Source organism: Drosophila yakuba, chromosome 3L, assembly GCF_016746365.2.
Source record: "Drosophila yakuba strain Tai18E2 chromosome 3L, Prin_Dyak_Tai18E2_2.1, whole genome shotgun sequence".
NCBI classification, from domain to species: domain Eukaryota; kingdom Metazoa; phylum Arthropoda; class Insecta; order Diptera; family Drosophilidae; genus Drosophila; species Drosophila yakuba.
Window position 1 is genome coordinate 6,920,915 of NC_052529.2, and position 16,709 is coordinate 6,937,623.

The following is a 16,709-nucleotide window of genomic DNA, read 5'->3' on the forward strand; positions in this document are numbered from 1 at the left end:
GTTAAAAGCAGACATGCAGAGCAAAATAATCATTAGTTTAACCTTTCTTGCTTTAGTTCGGTTTGTTTTTCCTAACAAACTTGATCGAATTATCAATGGGCACTACGCATCTCCTAAGCAATTTCCATACCAAACATTTATGGACAAACTTGATCTGTCTAACCTTCATGGACCTATTGGCTGGAGGCGTCATTGCGGTGGAATTCTGATCTCCAGTAATCTTGTCCTAACTGCAGCTCACTGCTTGGACAAACCAGATATGTAAGATCGAAAACGAAATCTGTTTTTTACAACCTAACCAAAAATGTTCATGTTTTTCTTTTTCAGATATGCTGTTAAAATATATTTCGGTGCTCTAAATCTCTGGAATGTTACAGAAGAGGGCAAACAAATATTGGTAGTCAAAAGAGATCATTTTGTGATACACAATGAATGGGATAGAAATATAATTGTTAACGATATCGCAATGATAAAGCTTCCAATTTCACTTATATTAAATGACTACATAAAATCTGTCCAACTGCCAAATCCAGAAGTTCAATACCAATTCAGTGAAGCAATTTCCTCAGGCTGGGGAAACATCGACGGTAAGGTGCCATTTCTATAGTATTATTTGTTTACCTAATAGTCCCAAATATTCAGACAAAGGAAACATGGATCCCAAATTGAAATACTACAATCCCCAGATTGTATCTGATAGTAAATGCGAACACTGGTACAAGTCTTCAATTGCATCCGCATTTCCGGCGTCGCTGATTTGTATAGCTCCAAATGAGAACAGACCATGCGGAGGAGATTCTGGTAGTCCATTAGTAATTAGGCAAGAATCGAACTTGGTGCTAGTGGGAATAACATCCTTTATTATTGGCGACAATTGCGGGCCAAGTTACCCAGTCCTCTTTACCAGAGTTTCTTCGCATCTTACCTGGATTCGTGATAATGAAAATCAAATTTAAAAAATCAAAAAAAAAAATTTCTACAGACTATTCTTTGAACTTTTTAAAAATGTTTAATATATATACTTCTTAAAAAATATATATAGTTAATATGTATAAATGATTAAAATAAAATGATGGATGTATAGTAGTCATGATCCCCAGTGGATCCATGAAAATGATGGCCCTTACAGAGTGAATTACAAAATCGGGCAAAAATAAGTTATATGCTAAATTAATAAATGTATTGTTTAAATTTGTAATTATTCGCTACAGAAAATGTATTTTTTTATTTAAATTATATATTATAAATATTTTTATGTCTTTCTATTGCACTTTTGAAAGTATCTTTTAGCCCAAATGTTTGGGCATTATTTATAATCATTCAACCTTGACGAGTCCCATAAATTAGCGATCGCTAGTGCCATTTCCATTCCCATTTGTGTTTTCATTTCCATCTCCATTACCTTTGCCATTACCAATTTCAATTCCATATCCATTCTCTTCCTGCGGGGGGAAGGCTGAGTGCAATTACACCAGGAAGTAAGCGACCTACAAGCGTTTGTTTGGGGCTTTCCAGGAATTTCCGAGGCGTAGCAACTGTTTGTGACATGTTTTGATTTGTGTTGTCGACGTTTACGAGCTTGTAACTCTTCTTGGGACCCTGGACCTAGGCCAAAAAAAAAAAACTCCGGTGGAGAGAGTCCAAGTCCAGAACGAAGACATACATAGGTATACGAAGAACCCAGCAACTTGGTTGGATTGCCGCCACTCACTCGACACAGAATCGAAATGTTATCGATGACATTAATAGCGATTGGGGGCTTTCATCAATTACATGCCTTTGTTGGCCAGAGAGCAGTTGGCCAAGCAGGCTAACATCCAGATCGTTACCAGCCAGCTTAGTGGAGTTCGGCCTACGCAGCGAAATTGTAAATTATTACAATGCAAATGATTTCCATATTGTAAATATGATGTGAGTGCTGATAAAGCAGCGGGGCTGGCGAAAAGGGTACCGCCTCTGCCTGTTGGCCAAGTTTATGCAAACAAAAGTTCAACGCATTCAAAGTCAAGGCAAGAGTCGTTTCAGAGCAGTTAAAGTAATTTTGTGAGTACCGTTTTGGGCCCGGATCTTGGACCGACTTTCGGCTTGGGTTTGGGTTTGGGTTTGGGTTTGGGTTTGGGCTTTAGCAATGGGTTTCGGTTTCCTTTGGCTGCCTTGACCACCACCAACGTCGCCGGCAATCAAGTCAACTCCGCGCCGAACTGTATTAACTCTTCTGTCTCTTCTGGACGGGTCCACAGCCATAGCCACAGTCAAAGCCAAAGCCCAAGCCAATGTCGAAGCAAAGCCAACTGTTGCTCTTTTGGCCAAGTTGTGCCGTCTGCTGTCAGTTGGCATCTTCCTGTTTGCACAAAACGTCACGTTCGAGTCACGTTTCCAACTGCCATCAATGGGGTGCCCATTGCCAGTGCCCGGGCACTTAGTCTCGCCCATAGCCGCCGTTGATGTTTCCCACAAATTTTCAGTCGCGTTTTCAGCTCTCAGTTTGCAGTTTGTACTGCAGTACCATTTGGTGGCGATACGGGGATAGGAATGGGGATCTTTCGGTTGGTTTCTTCTGGGCGCTGGCGTAACGCAACAATTTCGCAATCACCTGACAATGTGACAGGTAATAGTCGTGTCCAGCATGCTAGACATTTGCATACTCATAGGCACGGGCAAGAACTGTGAAGTAATTTCGATGCCAGGCGAGCATCGCTCGATGGTCACCTCATGTCTGGCTGTGGAGCATACTGTGATAAGTAATTGCATTGCGTTTTCTGCAGAGAGAGAAAGTGTGTCAGAATGTTAAATAAATATTGCTAATAGAGGTACGAAAGGCACTCTTTAATAAACTAAAACTTTTTCTTATATATTTTTCAAGAAAAACAGAAATTGATAAGTCCTTAGAATTTCTTAGAATTTATTCCCAGTGCACTTGAGAATTTGTTTCGCATAATTTGGGCCATTGCCTGCTAAAGTCGAGGTAGCCCAGAAAACCTAGAAAGGCCGACGAAAACAGGCGAATCAAGGCGAACCGAGGAGAATCCATTCATGAAACGGGCACCCGCCTTGAAGTTGCAGTTGAAACTGAACCAAACTGAACCGACTCACAGCCATATAAATTGCTGAGATTTCTCTCCGCTTTGACTGGCTGCCTTTCTGCCTTCCTGCCGTGTTATTAAAAGTTCAACCCACATGAGAAGCAATTTGCAAACTGTTAGGAGGAATAAATAGTTTAGCAGGGAGGAGCATGAGTAAGGATCTTAAGTGGCACTTGGCAGGAATTTGATAAGGCCCAGAGAGTTGGCCAAGATGCATTTGCACCTGAATTGGCTAAGCAGCAGGTCAGCAGCTTGCTTGAATACGTAGATTGGCCTCGGCTCGGGAAAAACACTTTGCCCTGCCATTGGCTTCCATTTCAGTCTTTAGCTCTCAGTTTTCCGTTTTCCGTTTTAAGTTTTCGTTTTTCTTTATTTTTTGGCTGCTTTCTGCTGCTTTTTCACATTGACTTTGGTGCCAGAAAGAGCCTCCTTACGAACAGATTTTTCCTTTATTTTTCCAACGATGCCAAGCCTTCTTTGACTCGCTGCTCTTCTGCCTTTGACTCTTTGCCTTGTTTGCTCTTCTGCTGATTATTTCACCGATTAAGTTTATGGTTCATAAACCAGAAATTTCAATTCAAATGCACGAGCGGCCATAGGGGAGGCGATGCTGGGGAAAACGAAAGATTTTAAATAAATTACAAGCACATTTTGTTGCCCCACGTTGTAGGCTAATTGTATGCATAGGCAGCATAGGCGAAAAAGTATCTGAGAAATAGAAAAGAAAAAAAAAACCCAACCTGTGGGATGTGAGTGTGATTTGGGTTGGGTTCCTCATGGCCAAGCAGCAAACAAACATACATATGTATACACTCATATTGGAGAAGTAGAAGTCCGGATTGGGTAAGCGACAGTTGCAATTTGCAATGCGCTTGTAAGATGCTTTCGCCAATCTTTTAATAAGAATCAAACACTAGACGAGAGAATTCAAAACCATTTCGTATATGAGCAGTCCCCAAACTTATCGCTGATCACACCGGTAGGTAGGCAGGTAGGTAGGTAGGCAGTTTGGCAGACAGTTCGGGCCGGGCCAGTAACCATCCACCAGCTAGTAACCACTAGCCACCAGCCACCAGTAGATGGAGATTCCAGCTCGCATCTCGGAGTGGTGGGCAGCACAACAGCAACAGCAGGCCAGTTCGCTGCTCATTACACTTGGCCTGGTCAGAACGGCCCGGTCTGCCAATCATGCGTTTGGGCCGAACTGCAATCCAGTCCACGTTCTAGTACTAGCACACTCGCAAAAATGATACAATAATTTAAATGAAATTCTAGTTAAAAACATATCAATGTCTACTTATAGTATAGACATGTTCTGTTATTTTATATGGCTATTTAAATAGTTAATTTATCACACCCAAGGTAAATACATTCGTTTTAAGGATATTACTTATGAATCTGAAACTTATTCTAATTTTTCCAAGTGAATCTCCATCGCCCGTTCCTGGCCAAAACAGAAGTTCTTGTCGCTTGTTCCTGTTACCTGGTTGTTCGGCACGGCCATTGAATATTTCAAATCGCAATCAGTTGGCAGGCATCTCACTCCCCGGCTACCGATTCCTGATTCCCTGGACGGCGTCCATCCATTTCGAGAGCTTTGGTGCCAGGCGGGTGTACTCAGCGCATTAGTTTCAATGCGCTTTAATTTATTAAAATATCAAATTTAAGTACGAGTACATGCTCTGCAGCAGCGTTAGTGCTAGTGGTAGCCAATATTTGTGGCAGCTGCAATCGAGATTTGTGTGTGATTAGTTGCGGCTGAAATTGGAGAACCTTTTGCATTCCGCACAAGGAACCTGGTGATAGATGGCCCCACTGCGGTCGAAAGAAATTGAAATTGAATTCAGGCCTGACTGGGCATTATTTATAGCTTAGCATCTCTGCCTGGGATTTTCTTATATATCTTTCGATCGCTAAGCCTTTCATAAAGCCAACTTTTCGAGGCTAATCGCTTTGCGCTTAAGTCAAACGCAGGGCCACGCCCCTTAGCCCACAACGTCTGACCTATTTTCTGGTTGATTTCTTTTCTTAAACTCCCAAGTACGTGTATTAATTAAACCCTAAGGAATACCAAGCAACAGGAAACTCAAAAAAAAAAAAAAAACAAAAAATACAACAAAAAAATGGCAACACAAAGGAAACATAAATTTTCCAGCAAGACACTTTCCTTGTGGACTTGTCCCACAGCCTGTGATGCCAACGAAGGAACTTGGCCCGAACCAGAAACAGAACCGTTAGCGCTTTGCCTTTTGCTTTTGCTTTTGATCTTTGGCGAACAGACACATTAACATAAATATGAGTGCGAGATAAGTGAAGAACACACCCAGTATGATGAGGAATGAAAATTCGCCAGAGGAGCATATTTTTTTTTTCTGGCTGAAAGGAGGAGCTATAGTTTTGGCTTTTGCTGCAACTTGCCTCATTGACATGCGTTAGACAACGACTGCGAAACGGCAACTGCAATACTGCAACACTGCAATAATGCAACGACGGCGGGCGTTTGGGCGTGATAGCGCTGAGTGGGCGTGGCAGCTGCATCTGGTCGGAAAATCTCAATAGATGATCGTAAACACAATTTTTTGGTTTAGCGGTTAGAACGAAGCACAGGGTTTAAAAACAAAAAGAAAACGAGAAAAAAATGTCAGGAGGTGTGGTCAATTGTAGAGGCTGGCAAAGCATTTGACACATTGGCAACATGTGGCAACATGCAAATGTTGCAACCTTACCACATTACGTTGGATAAATAGAATATGAAAATAATACTTAACAATACCTAGTTAATTAATTTGATTTTTAAGGACTTAACATCTTATGGTTATGTCTTTTGGATAATCATAAATATTAAATTATAAATCAAATGTTAATGTTTAATACCTAACTGATACTGTTAAAAAGATCTAAAAAATCAAACAACGCAAGTATTTACTTATTTCTTTTTCTCTTATTAGATAAAAAATATGTACAATTTTTTTTGTAAACTTCTAAACATCTAAAAATTAACAAAAGCTGGCAAAATGTTGCTGGCTACACTGTAGTGTTGCACCTAGCCCAGAGCCCAGAAAAAAAAAGCAGCGACTTGAAGGTGTGGAGATGGCGGCGACTGGAGTAAGATTTCCCTCTCGGTTTTGGGCAATCAAATGGAGCCTCCTTGATGGCCAACTGCCACAAGATGATGAGGTTGCTGATGAGCCGTACGACAATGGCAATGGCTTGCCATCGTTGCTGTTGGCCGTGGCCGTGGCCGATGTTGATGGGCCAATGTTTCGGTCAGTTGCCATGGCGAATCGCAAAGCAATGCGCAACACGTTAAGGGTTGCCCCTTCTTCCTGGCCAGCAAACAACGCGCAATTTATAAAATGTCTTAATTTTTGCGTTGCCATTCCCAAGCAGCAACACCAGCAACAACATGCCGCCAATATTCGGTTGGGCGTATGGCTAAAAGCGCCGCAGGAAAGCTGGCTTATGCCTCGCTCTAGAGATGAGTGTTGACTGGATGTTTTCAGCTTGGCAAGATCACTTGATTTTCGTTGATTTTCATTGCCAAATTGTTGGGCTTAAATGGTGGTATTGAAGCGTGACACGATGTGGACTCCGCTCTGGCACGAACTTGGCTTTCAGTCGGCTGGCCAGTTGACTAAAATGACTGACGCTGATGGCTGTCAGTTGGTTGGCCAACTTGATGTTGCTGGTGGTGATGGTGTTGGTGTTGGTGTTGCTGCTGCTGCTGTCGTCGTCATCAATTTTTTTATATTTTTACTCACAGGACCGTGTTGCTGGCGATAAATTGCATTTTAAGCGTATTCCCTGGCATTATTATGACTTTATAAACTCTGCGGGCTTTATGCCCTCGCACAATATGCACTTTGCATTTGTTGTATGTAGCTATGTGGCTATGGGCAAGTTGCTTTCTCACCGCCCCAATGCAACGCCTTGCCTAGGCCGCCGTCTTGGCCAAGACGAGAGGTGTGAGCTATTTTTATATATTTTGATTGGCAATGATGAAAAGCACCATGCACTCCATGTAACCATGTAACCATGGATCCAGGAATTCAGGGCCAGCCTTCGAGTTCCCTTTTTGTTGGTCAATCGGGCCACTTGATGCGGCTCAAGTCTTCCTCTTTTCAGGCTCGTAACAAGATAATTGCTTAATTTGATTAGCAATTGTTGCCGTTGTTAGCCAAGTTGCTGCTCCTACTGCTGTTGCTCCTGCTGATGCTGCTGCTGCTGATGTTGCTGCTGCTGGCGGGGCGTGCAAATTGCTAACAATTTTGATATTTAAATTATTGAGCCTGTTGTCTGCAACGCCGCAGCAACAGCAACAGCAAGAGTAAGAGCAACATGACAGCTCAATAAACATTCCATCAAGAATGGAGTGTAAAAATCCAATTTTCATAAGTGGCCCCGGCAACTTAAGGCATCGCAGGCTACTGTCCTTAGCCTCGTCCTTGCATAAATTAGCAGCTGCAGCTGCAATCGCGCAGTCGCTGCCAGCGAATGCCTAATTATGAAATGTATTTTTTATAAGTGAACCTAATTTGTCAATTATGCCGACCATATAGCTGGCAGTCTTTCGCGTTCATTGGGTTCTACATATCCCATCATCGCCATCATCTAACTTTCTAATTCACCTACATTTCCACATCATTTCATAATCATAATACCAGTTGGAGTAGGAAGTGCAGCAGCAGCAGCATCAGCAGCAAATGCAGTTGGCAATTAAAGACCACAAAACGGCGCTGAACTGGCTGAAAAGGATTGGTAGCGACACTCGGCTCGAATGCTGGTTTTTGTGGTTGTTACCTCTTTTCTGGCCACTTTCGGTCTCGAAGATTGCTGGTTTTACCTTCGAGCCCTTCACTCCGCGGCTGTTTATTTTTTCCTACTGATTAATCACTTTGGCGCGTATAATAAATTAAAAATTTCAGCAATTTTGAAAGTCAATTAATCATCGGGGAAGGCACTCTGTTTGTTGTTGCTGCCGCTGTTGTTGCTGCTGTTGCTGCCGTTTTCTGATGTTGCTACCTTTTTTATTTTTGCTGCCGTTGGCCAAGGCATAGACAACAGCAACAACAACAGGAACAACAGCAACATCAGCCACCAGGCGACTCAAAAATGTCAGCCCATGACTACGCGTTGCTCAGTTAAGATGATGATGATGAAGTAGCCGGCAGATCAGCTTGGAGTTTGAATCTTCTCTTTGGCCAAGGAGTTCCCGAGTTTTCCTGCCGACGATCTTAGCTTAGAGGTGTGGCCCGCGTCCAGTACTTTGCTCCCGGTTGAGGCGACATATTCCCCCAGCATTTGATAAATGAATGTGAGGGTCAGTTTCGTTTTAAGGAGAACTAAACCCAAAAACCAACTGAACTGTTCACTTCAGTTTTCAGCTCCCAAACAGCAGCAGCAACTTTCGAGATATACGAGCATTTGTCAGATAAAAGTGCAACGCCTTTCCCATTGTCAGCGCGCCACGAAGACTGGGCCGCTGTTTGCTTTTGCTTTTGGCCATAAAATATATATGGCCCCGTATCGCAAAAAGCTGCGAGTGTTGAAATTTAAGTTTTAATTTAAGCGATATGAACAAGGGCAAGATGGCAAGACGTCTGCAGTCGTTCTGCGTCGATTCGTGCACGAAATGAAGCCATTTTCATATTTATGAATTTTGCCCCTTATCGAAAAACGCTTCAATTGGCCATCGACTTGGTGTGCCGGCAAATTAAATATGGGCAGTCATAAACGATACTGACAGGTTCGTGGGATCGGGAGAAAGGGCAAGGGCATGCGTTGGAAGTTGGAGATCCAGAATCCAGAATCCAGAGTGGAGCATCCTCGCCGACTTAGCTGAGTTATTAAGGCATCTTTATAGCCAATCTCAATGAGGTGTGAAGTGCAATCGTTGTTGGCCTTTTTATTAATACGCGAATATATATTTTATTTGTTGTTATGCCGGCGATCGACTGCGATACTAAGCTGGGCAGCCTCCTTAAAGATTTGTGTATTTTTTATGGCTCCACAAGGGAAGATTTTTAAAGCAGTACGTTTGATTAGCGTGTCTTGGCTTGGCTCTATAATGGGCTAATAAATCCCCCTTAAACTGTGGCTGCATCATCGCTACCAGTTCAATTTCGCTGCATTATGATGCTCACTTTCGCCCAGCTTATCTTATCCAGACATCTCTCCCTGGATTCCTGGCTTCATCCCTGCATTCGGCTGCATTTTGGCAATAATTCATATTTAAGGCGCTGATCCCAGCTGAGCTGAAACCGGGCTGAAACCCTTTTTTTTTGTATTTTTTTCTGACAGCCGAGGTCGGTCACTTGTCGTCTTAATTAAGTGCGTGCTGCAAACAGATTGCAAGAGGTGGAAAATGGAGGTAAGGACATTTTGACTGCGGCGTCGTGGGGCTGTCAGGGAAATCCCATAAGCCGACAGCCAAGTTGTTTTATGGCCAGCGGTGGGGATACTTAAATGCAGGTCACAGATGCAAATGCTGCCGTGCTGCCAATTATTTATTAACATATTTTCCTTTTGCCCAAGTTTGCTGCTTGCTGCTTGCAGTTTGCAGCTTGCAAGTTGGCAATTTGCATTTCCACTTTGCGCAATTAACTGAAAACTTTGTTGCAATTTAATGGCCAACGTTGTCATACAAACATGTGTACCCTGCTAACGGCTTGGTGACTTTTTTTTTTGCTTTTACTTACTTTGCCTTGGCAAAGTTCAAGTGCCGTGACTTCCTGGCCATTTCACATCACAATCGTATCGGTTTCGCTGCGATTCCGGTGCAAAAGGTGCATTTAAATTTGAATTTGGGAATTTCAAATCGAATTTCGGCTGTGCCAAGTGCCGAACGCGGTGAAGAAAACCTTTTACAAATAAAAATGGCTAAAAAGAAGGCAGAAGGAGGAGACGACCGCGAAATTCACGCCATAAGTAGAATGTGATTTTCTCGCGTTGCCGTTGTTGATGTTGATGTTGCTGTTGTCGCGTGTTGCCTGGCTTGTTACGGTGCCCAAATATGAGCAACATCACGAGAATCGTGCGATTTGCCTTGCATATATTTTACAATCCGAATCCGAATCCCAGTTCCAATCCCAATCCCAATCGCAATCCAAATCCCAAACCCAGTTGCCATCCCAAGCCAATCCCAAATCGCAAATACACAATTTCAGGCCGAAAGGCAGTAACATCTCCCAAACTCCAACGTCATTACCAAAGGGGCAAAACCTTTCTTCTACCATTTTCAGTTGAATCCAACTGGCAGTCGAACTCGTAGCGGGTATCGTAATGAAGTTATTTGTCCTGCGGCCATGTGAAATCAACGCATATATCCTTTTTGGCAATTGCAATGCGCCTGTCGCATAAATCATTTGCCACTCGCATGAAATTGGGCATAAATTTGCTCCACTTTGGAGCTCGAAGGAAGGTCTCTCTCTCTTTTTTCCCCTCACTCTTTTTCTTTTAGCCGAAAATAAGTCGTTGGCTTAACGAATTTCCAGCTGGCAGAGGAGCACATGGGTGTAGTCATCGCCAGAGGGGCCATCTCTGGGTTAGTGATGCGTGATCCACGTGAAATGCAAATCTGGCTGTGATTTCGGGGAAAATTGTTGTGCTTTAGGGGATAATTGCGGCCGGGAAAGATGGAAAATTCGAAAACTTCAGCTGCAATTGGATTATAATTATGTCAATATGTCAATAGATATCTTTTATTAAAAGATCTATTTAAGTTTTTTTGTCAGCGTAATATTACATGATGTAATATTATACATGATGTAGTTTGAAGATAGGGAAGTTTGTGGTTTCTAAAGTGGGCTTGCCTTCTGCTCTTTCTAAGTAGTTCTGAGAAATCTCAAATGCCACAAATTGCTGTTCAGATGTGAATTTTGCACACTCTTATCTCTGAAAGGGGGTGCCACACCCAGACGCCCCTGTGCCGCTAAGCTTTCCTCAGAAAATTAGCGAGCAATTCGGTTATTAAAACTGCTTGGCCGGGCAGACAATTGCCCCTGGTGTCGGAATGGAGATTGGAAGCCAGGTGAGCCAGGTGAGCAAGGAGGAGCCAGGCGGCAGCTTGGCCAGGACCCAGATTGCCAAGATCAAAATCCCAAACCCAAAACCCCAACCCAGACCCAGTTTCTCGTTCTGTTACTGTTTCGTTTCCGTGGCGACCTGTGAGCGTTTCATACCTGCTGTGATAAATCAACGTGAGACTAATGCGCTCTTAACACGCGAATTATGATTTTGCAAATGATGTGAAGTGGGTTGCCACCAAAAAAAGGAGAAGAAAACGAGTGGTTTTTGGTCGGGGGTGTGAGGGAAGTGCAGTCGCTTGATTGCTTTATAATCGCCACGGTGTCTTGTGTCTTCCAGCCAGGCCACTTAATTGCAGTTTAAAGAGTCTCCCGATGGGAAAGTGACCCCTGAACTATTGGTAATTAGTTTCGAGACCGGCACAAGACAAAATCAACAGCAAATCAACACATGGGCTTGGCTTTCGATCCCAGACTCCTTTTCCTGCTGCTGCTGCTCATGCTGCTCATGCTGCTCATGTTGCTCATGCTGCTGACACAGAGACCCAGTAAAGTGAACGTCTGAGCATTTAACCCAGTTATTATGACTGCCATTTATAACCAGGAACCAGGAATGGCCAGCCAGTCAGCCAGCCAGCGTTTCGTAGGCCAAAAGCGGCGGGGGGCACAAGAAGCTCCTTCAGTGCGGCTCCATTGGTTGTGTGGGTGTCCTTTTGACCCGCATGTCGTTTATGGCCAACTTTGCTGCTGCTGCTGCTGCTTCTGCTGCTGCTGCTGTTGTTGCGGTGGCCATTTTGCGGTCCTGCCCTGTTTGTCATCCTCACCCACCGCCCCATTGTTGTCCATTCGAGGTCGTCACACAGTCAGGACCTTTCCCACCACCACCACCCACCATTCTTCTACCAGCCATCATCGCAGATACTCAGCCACCCAGGAGCAGAAGCTGCGGAGGGCATGGAGTCGATGGTCGATGGCAAATGCCACTGACAATGGCACAGTTTTGCATGCAATTGACTTTCACAGCTCGTTGCTTTTTACTGTCTGAATGTGTTGGCCCGCAAAGGAGGAGTAGGAGGCAATGTGGGTGGCCATGTGGGTGGAACTCGCTTATCGCCAATGCCATTGGTTTTGGTCGGAAGCGAAGGGTGTATGCTTTTTGATTACATTTTCGGGAACTTATCATATCCACTATTTATACCATAGAGGGGAATTGTTTCGCATAAGTTTATACTATTAAACCATTATGGTTAGCCAAAGCTAAAGTTTTCTTTTCTCGCTTAGCGTCTCTATTTGCTTACTTCATTTTAGCAGAAGAGATAAGTATGTATCTTTAATATTTTATTTAATTTTAAAATGACGAATGGTTTATAGTTCGTTTTTAATTGCGCACTTGAGACTTAAATTTTGCAGCGTACTTATTGTTTGTAAAAATACCACACTCCTGATTGGAAAAGTTAAATTACGAAAATGGTGGTTAGTGCGAAAAGTTTTACCAAAATGGTGCCCGCAAATTCCGCAAGTTTTTCCCATTGTTGTTAAACCGACTATCCACCTGTAAGACTACAATTGTCTGTTGTTTTACGCATGAATCATTTCGCAATCCCCTCCCGCTGGCCCACGAACTTTATAAGCCGTCATTGAACCTGAAAATATTGCCAACACAATTCGCCATCATAAATATTTTATGCACTGTGCGCTTTTTCAGGCATTGTTGTTGCTCCGGCTTTGCATACATTTTGTCAATTTTCGTTGAATCGGGGGCAGCGTTTTCTTCTTTTTCATTTTTGTTTTTTGAGAAGAGGAATACTGGAGGACCGCAGATCGAGTGCCTATTAGGCTGCATATTAAACAATATATGCAGGCATGAGGCCAAATAAATAACAGACCAAACGTAATATAAAGAAAAGGCCAAGGGTCCGTGGACGGATGGTATGTTTTTCCACCAGCCAGCAAGAAAACAAACAGCGAACAGGGAACCCTTTTTTATGATTATGAATGCACGTCAGCATATTTATGTAAAAATTATGCAATTTGCTGCCGTTCTATGCGAATGCGTGAGGGTGGCAGGGGAACAGGGAACAGGGAAAGGGGGTAGTAGGAGCCCTGTGGAAAAGATGGTCGGAAATCGGCTGAACTTAGCCAGTCAATCAAAAAGCTGACGTGCTCGTCACAGTTGTCGCTGTCGTTTTTCTCCAAAAGGACAACAGCAGCAGGAGTAGCAGTAGAAACAGCAGCAGGAGTAGCAACAGCAGCAGGAGAAGAAGGAGCGCGAATTGCGAATTGCATCTTGCGGAGCAATTTGCAAACCAAAATGTATATTAAAATTTATGACGAGTGCAAGTCGAGCAGTCAGATGAAGAGTGGGGAGTCGGAGGTTTGTAGTCCACGAAACGCAACTATGTTATTTATGTGGGCTTATGGCTGAGAAATGTGCGCCAGTTGGAGAGAGATGACTGAAAATGTTTAGCAAGTCAAAGCGAGGAAGATGTCGGAAAAGCTGCAGGGAAACCATCGACGTAATGTTACCTAAAAGCCCTTAAATATTTTAAATCGCTGCCAGTTACTCCAAGGCATTCCAAAGTGTTAAAGTTTGGAAGAATGTTATCAAAATAAAATGAAATATAGCTAATGATTCTTGTAACGTAAGAAACAGTCATTTTTTTAATAGCGTTATTAACGAAGCTTTAATAAATTCTTAACCAACCATATGCAGAACTTTCTTTTTGGCCAAATTAAAGCCCACAATCCGCCAGCATAAGTCTATCAAATCGCCTGATTTACATCTGCTTTACATATATTCCATTACCGCAAGAATATCAAATCCGATTGGCAGCCAGGCAATATTGGGTGAAAACGAAGCACTGTGGATCGAAATGGGGATTGGGTTTGGTATTGGGATAGGGATCGGGATCGGGATCGGGTTGGGATCGACTGCATTATTCTGCGCCTGCCATATAGGGCACTGATCATACCCTTTCGGAGAACGTCAAAAATTAGCATTGGCCGAGTGAAACGAGACGAGACGAGACGAGATTCCGGGCTGACTGAGGACAAGCAGCTGCCATAAGACAACCGGTGGTGCACCATCCGCATCATCATCATGATGTGAAATTTTTGAATGCCTTCGTTGCCAGCGATCATCGACGGATTACAAAACATTCATACGAACACACCGATGAATTTGTATTGAAATTCATGTCTCTGTTAGCGAAAAATGCTGCTGTCGCTGTCGACATTGTTGCGATGATTGGCTTAACTTTCACCGGCAAATGTCGCAGTTTTGGCTCAGTTGTCGTGATGACTCGACAGCGATGCACCCGTCGGATTCGCCATCCCAATCCTGAAATCCCCACTATACGGTCTCCGATTCCATTGCCATACCCAAAGCCATTTCATCCGTCAGGGCGAAAAGCAAATTGTTAAGTTATTTGTAAATTTCATTGTTCGCTCCGCTGCCATCGCAGTGTATATTCAGTTGATTTCGGGTACCAGAAGTCCGCGCATATGTGCGATATCTCGCGACTTTGCAACCATTTTTTTTTTGTTGGTATTTCATATGCGGCAACTGTGGATTTTCGTTTGGGGCCAAATCCTTTGGCCATATTTTATATGCATCATAAAAAACGCCACCGCTTCGAATTAAATAAATTTCACATTTCTAAATACCCTGCAGTTGGGTAGATGCAGCTAAGCCGGGTAGCTGGTGTTTATCCTATTTCCAACTGCATATGAACAAGTCACACAATTTGTACAATTTAGATTTAGTTTCAAGATTAAATATTTTATTTGCTTTCGCAAATGTTTGTTTATTTGCAAATACTTTTATTGCTTGCAATATTCCTAGAATTTCATAAATGGAAATATATGTCATTTGAAATTGGCAAATCCAAGCTTAAAGCCGCCTTCTTTTAAGCCTTTTTTAAATACTCGTTAACCCCGGGTACACACTTTCCATTTGTTTATGTTTTCATTTGTGCCAAATATAAGCCCTTTTCATGTGCAGATTTTATGTTTGTGCCGCTACAGGTTTTTCTTTTAGTCCTGCTTTTTTGTTCTCGTGTCTGGGCTCTTTGCCAGGATTCTTATATGCAAATTTATTGGCATTGTTCCGGGGTGGCGTGTAAAAATGGGTCATATCACGGGGATTCGCGGATTTCTCAACTCATTTGTGCACTCCTATTTGCATTGATGGGCCTTTGGCGGGAATATGAAAGATTGGCTGGGAATTAAAGCGCACTGGAGACCCTTTGAACTTTTGGCTAGCACTTAAAGTAACCACTATCGGTGGCCTGCATGTGCCGGAGCACTTAAGGCAATTATCATGGCCATATTTGGCCGTTGCTGCTTGCTGCTTGGTGCTGTAGCCAAAAATGAACTGAAACTTAATTTCATTTATCTTATCCCCGGACCGCCCTAAGGGTCATGAGCAATATAATGCATATTGTGGCAGCTCCGAGCAGCTGCTCCTGATAAAGTTGCCTGCGCTGTAGATGGGGATGTGGACGAGGATGTGGATGAGGATGAGGTTGTGGATCGGGATGAGGATGAGGATGTGGATGGGAAGCCACCATATGTGAGTGCCTCAATTTGCGTCTGGCGTCTTGAGGACGGAGCTTCTATCTGCTGCATGCAGCCAGCTACCAGAAAATGCTGCTCCGCTTTTCTTCCCCATCTCCATTGCGAGTGGAATGAAATTTGCGTTGTATGTAAAAATGTTATCGCGTTTGCTCTGCAGCTTGTCGGAAAATATTCGACATATCCTACAGCCGTGGGGGGAGTGGGGGATTTCAGTAACCCAACTACCGACTACCGACTACCATATAACCTCCATACCAGCACACACGGATACCCCCGCGTAATTGGGCCACCGCTCGAATGGGGCAACTGTAATTGTTTTGCTGTTGAATTTTCACGCTCCCTGCCGTCCTCGTGGAACAATAATTTTCCACTCTTTTGTTTAACATGGTCGAAAAACATTTGTGCCTCGCATGTTGATTTTCCAGCGCTTTTCCAGCCAAATGGAGACTGCTGGTGCTTGTGGTGGAAAATCAACACGCGTTGCCCGTATTTGACCTCCATTTCTCCAAGGCATTTGCACTGATTGCTATTTGGTCACTGCCCACGGGGGTTCCCCATTTTCCTATCCCCTTTCCCCTATCCCCTCTCTCTCTCTCTCTCTCTTACTTGCTCTTCAAATTGATACATATCTGCACAGATTCCGCATATCGGCACAGCACTCTGCACCTGTTTAATAACTCAATTTTATGGCTTTGCCTACAGGTTGGTTAACCACCCGTTTACTGCTGCATCTTCCTTCGGCTATTTATTCATCTATGTATCTAAGCCGTGTCCTTTCTATGATTAATGCGAATTTCTATTCTCCGAAGCCGCATTCGGTGCCAAAATATTTCATAATTCATTGCTGTGGCATAAAAATGTCCATAAAAAGTTTTATTGCCATTTCCAAAATCCTGTTACCTTCGCTTCGGTTCCATTCCCATTCCCATCCTTATTCTCCTCAGTCTGCCTGATTTGCTTATTAACGTGGCTCGAGTGTGTCATAAATTCTGGAGCTAGATTTATGCAGCACATCGCCCTCTCT

General features: G+C 43.3%; 1 protein-coding gene across 1 annotated transcript; it reads left to right on the forward strand.

Moving 5' to 3' along the window:
• Nucleotides 1–1,003, forward strand: LOC26534766 (collagenase). The gene is made up of 3 exons (XM_015194354.2): nucleotides 1–261; nucleotides 328–587; nucleotides 643–1,003. Exons 1-3 carry the CDS (start codon nucleotides 14–16, stop codon nucleotides 954–956), a joined length of 822 nt encoding a protein of 273 aa, XP_015049840.1. The 5' UTR covers nucleotides 1–13; the 3' UTR covers nucleotides 957–1,003.
• Nucleotides 1,004–16,709: the final 15,706 nt, after the last annotated feature.

Coding starts and splice junctions, on each gene's coding strand:
- LOC26534766 (XM_015194354.2), top strand. CDS start 14: ATGCAGAGCAAAATAATCATTAGTTTAACCTTTCTTGCTTTAGTTCGG. Junction 262..327: donor TGCTTGGACAAACCAGATAT/GTAAGATCGAAA, acceptor TTTCTTTTTCAG/ATATGCTGTTAAAATATATT. Junction 588..642: donor AGGCTGGGGAAACATCGACG/GTAAGGTGCCAT, acceptor CCAAATATTCAG/ACAAAGGAAACATGGATCCC.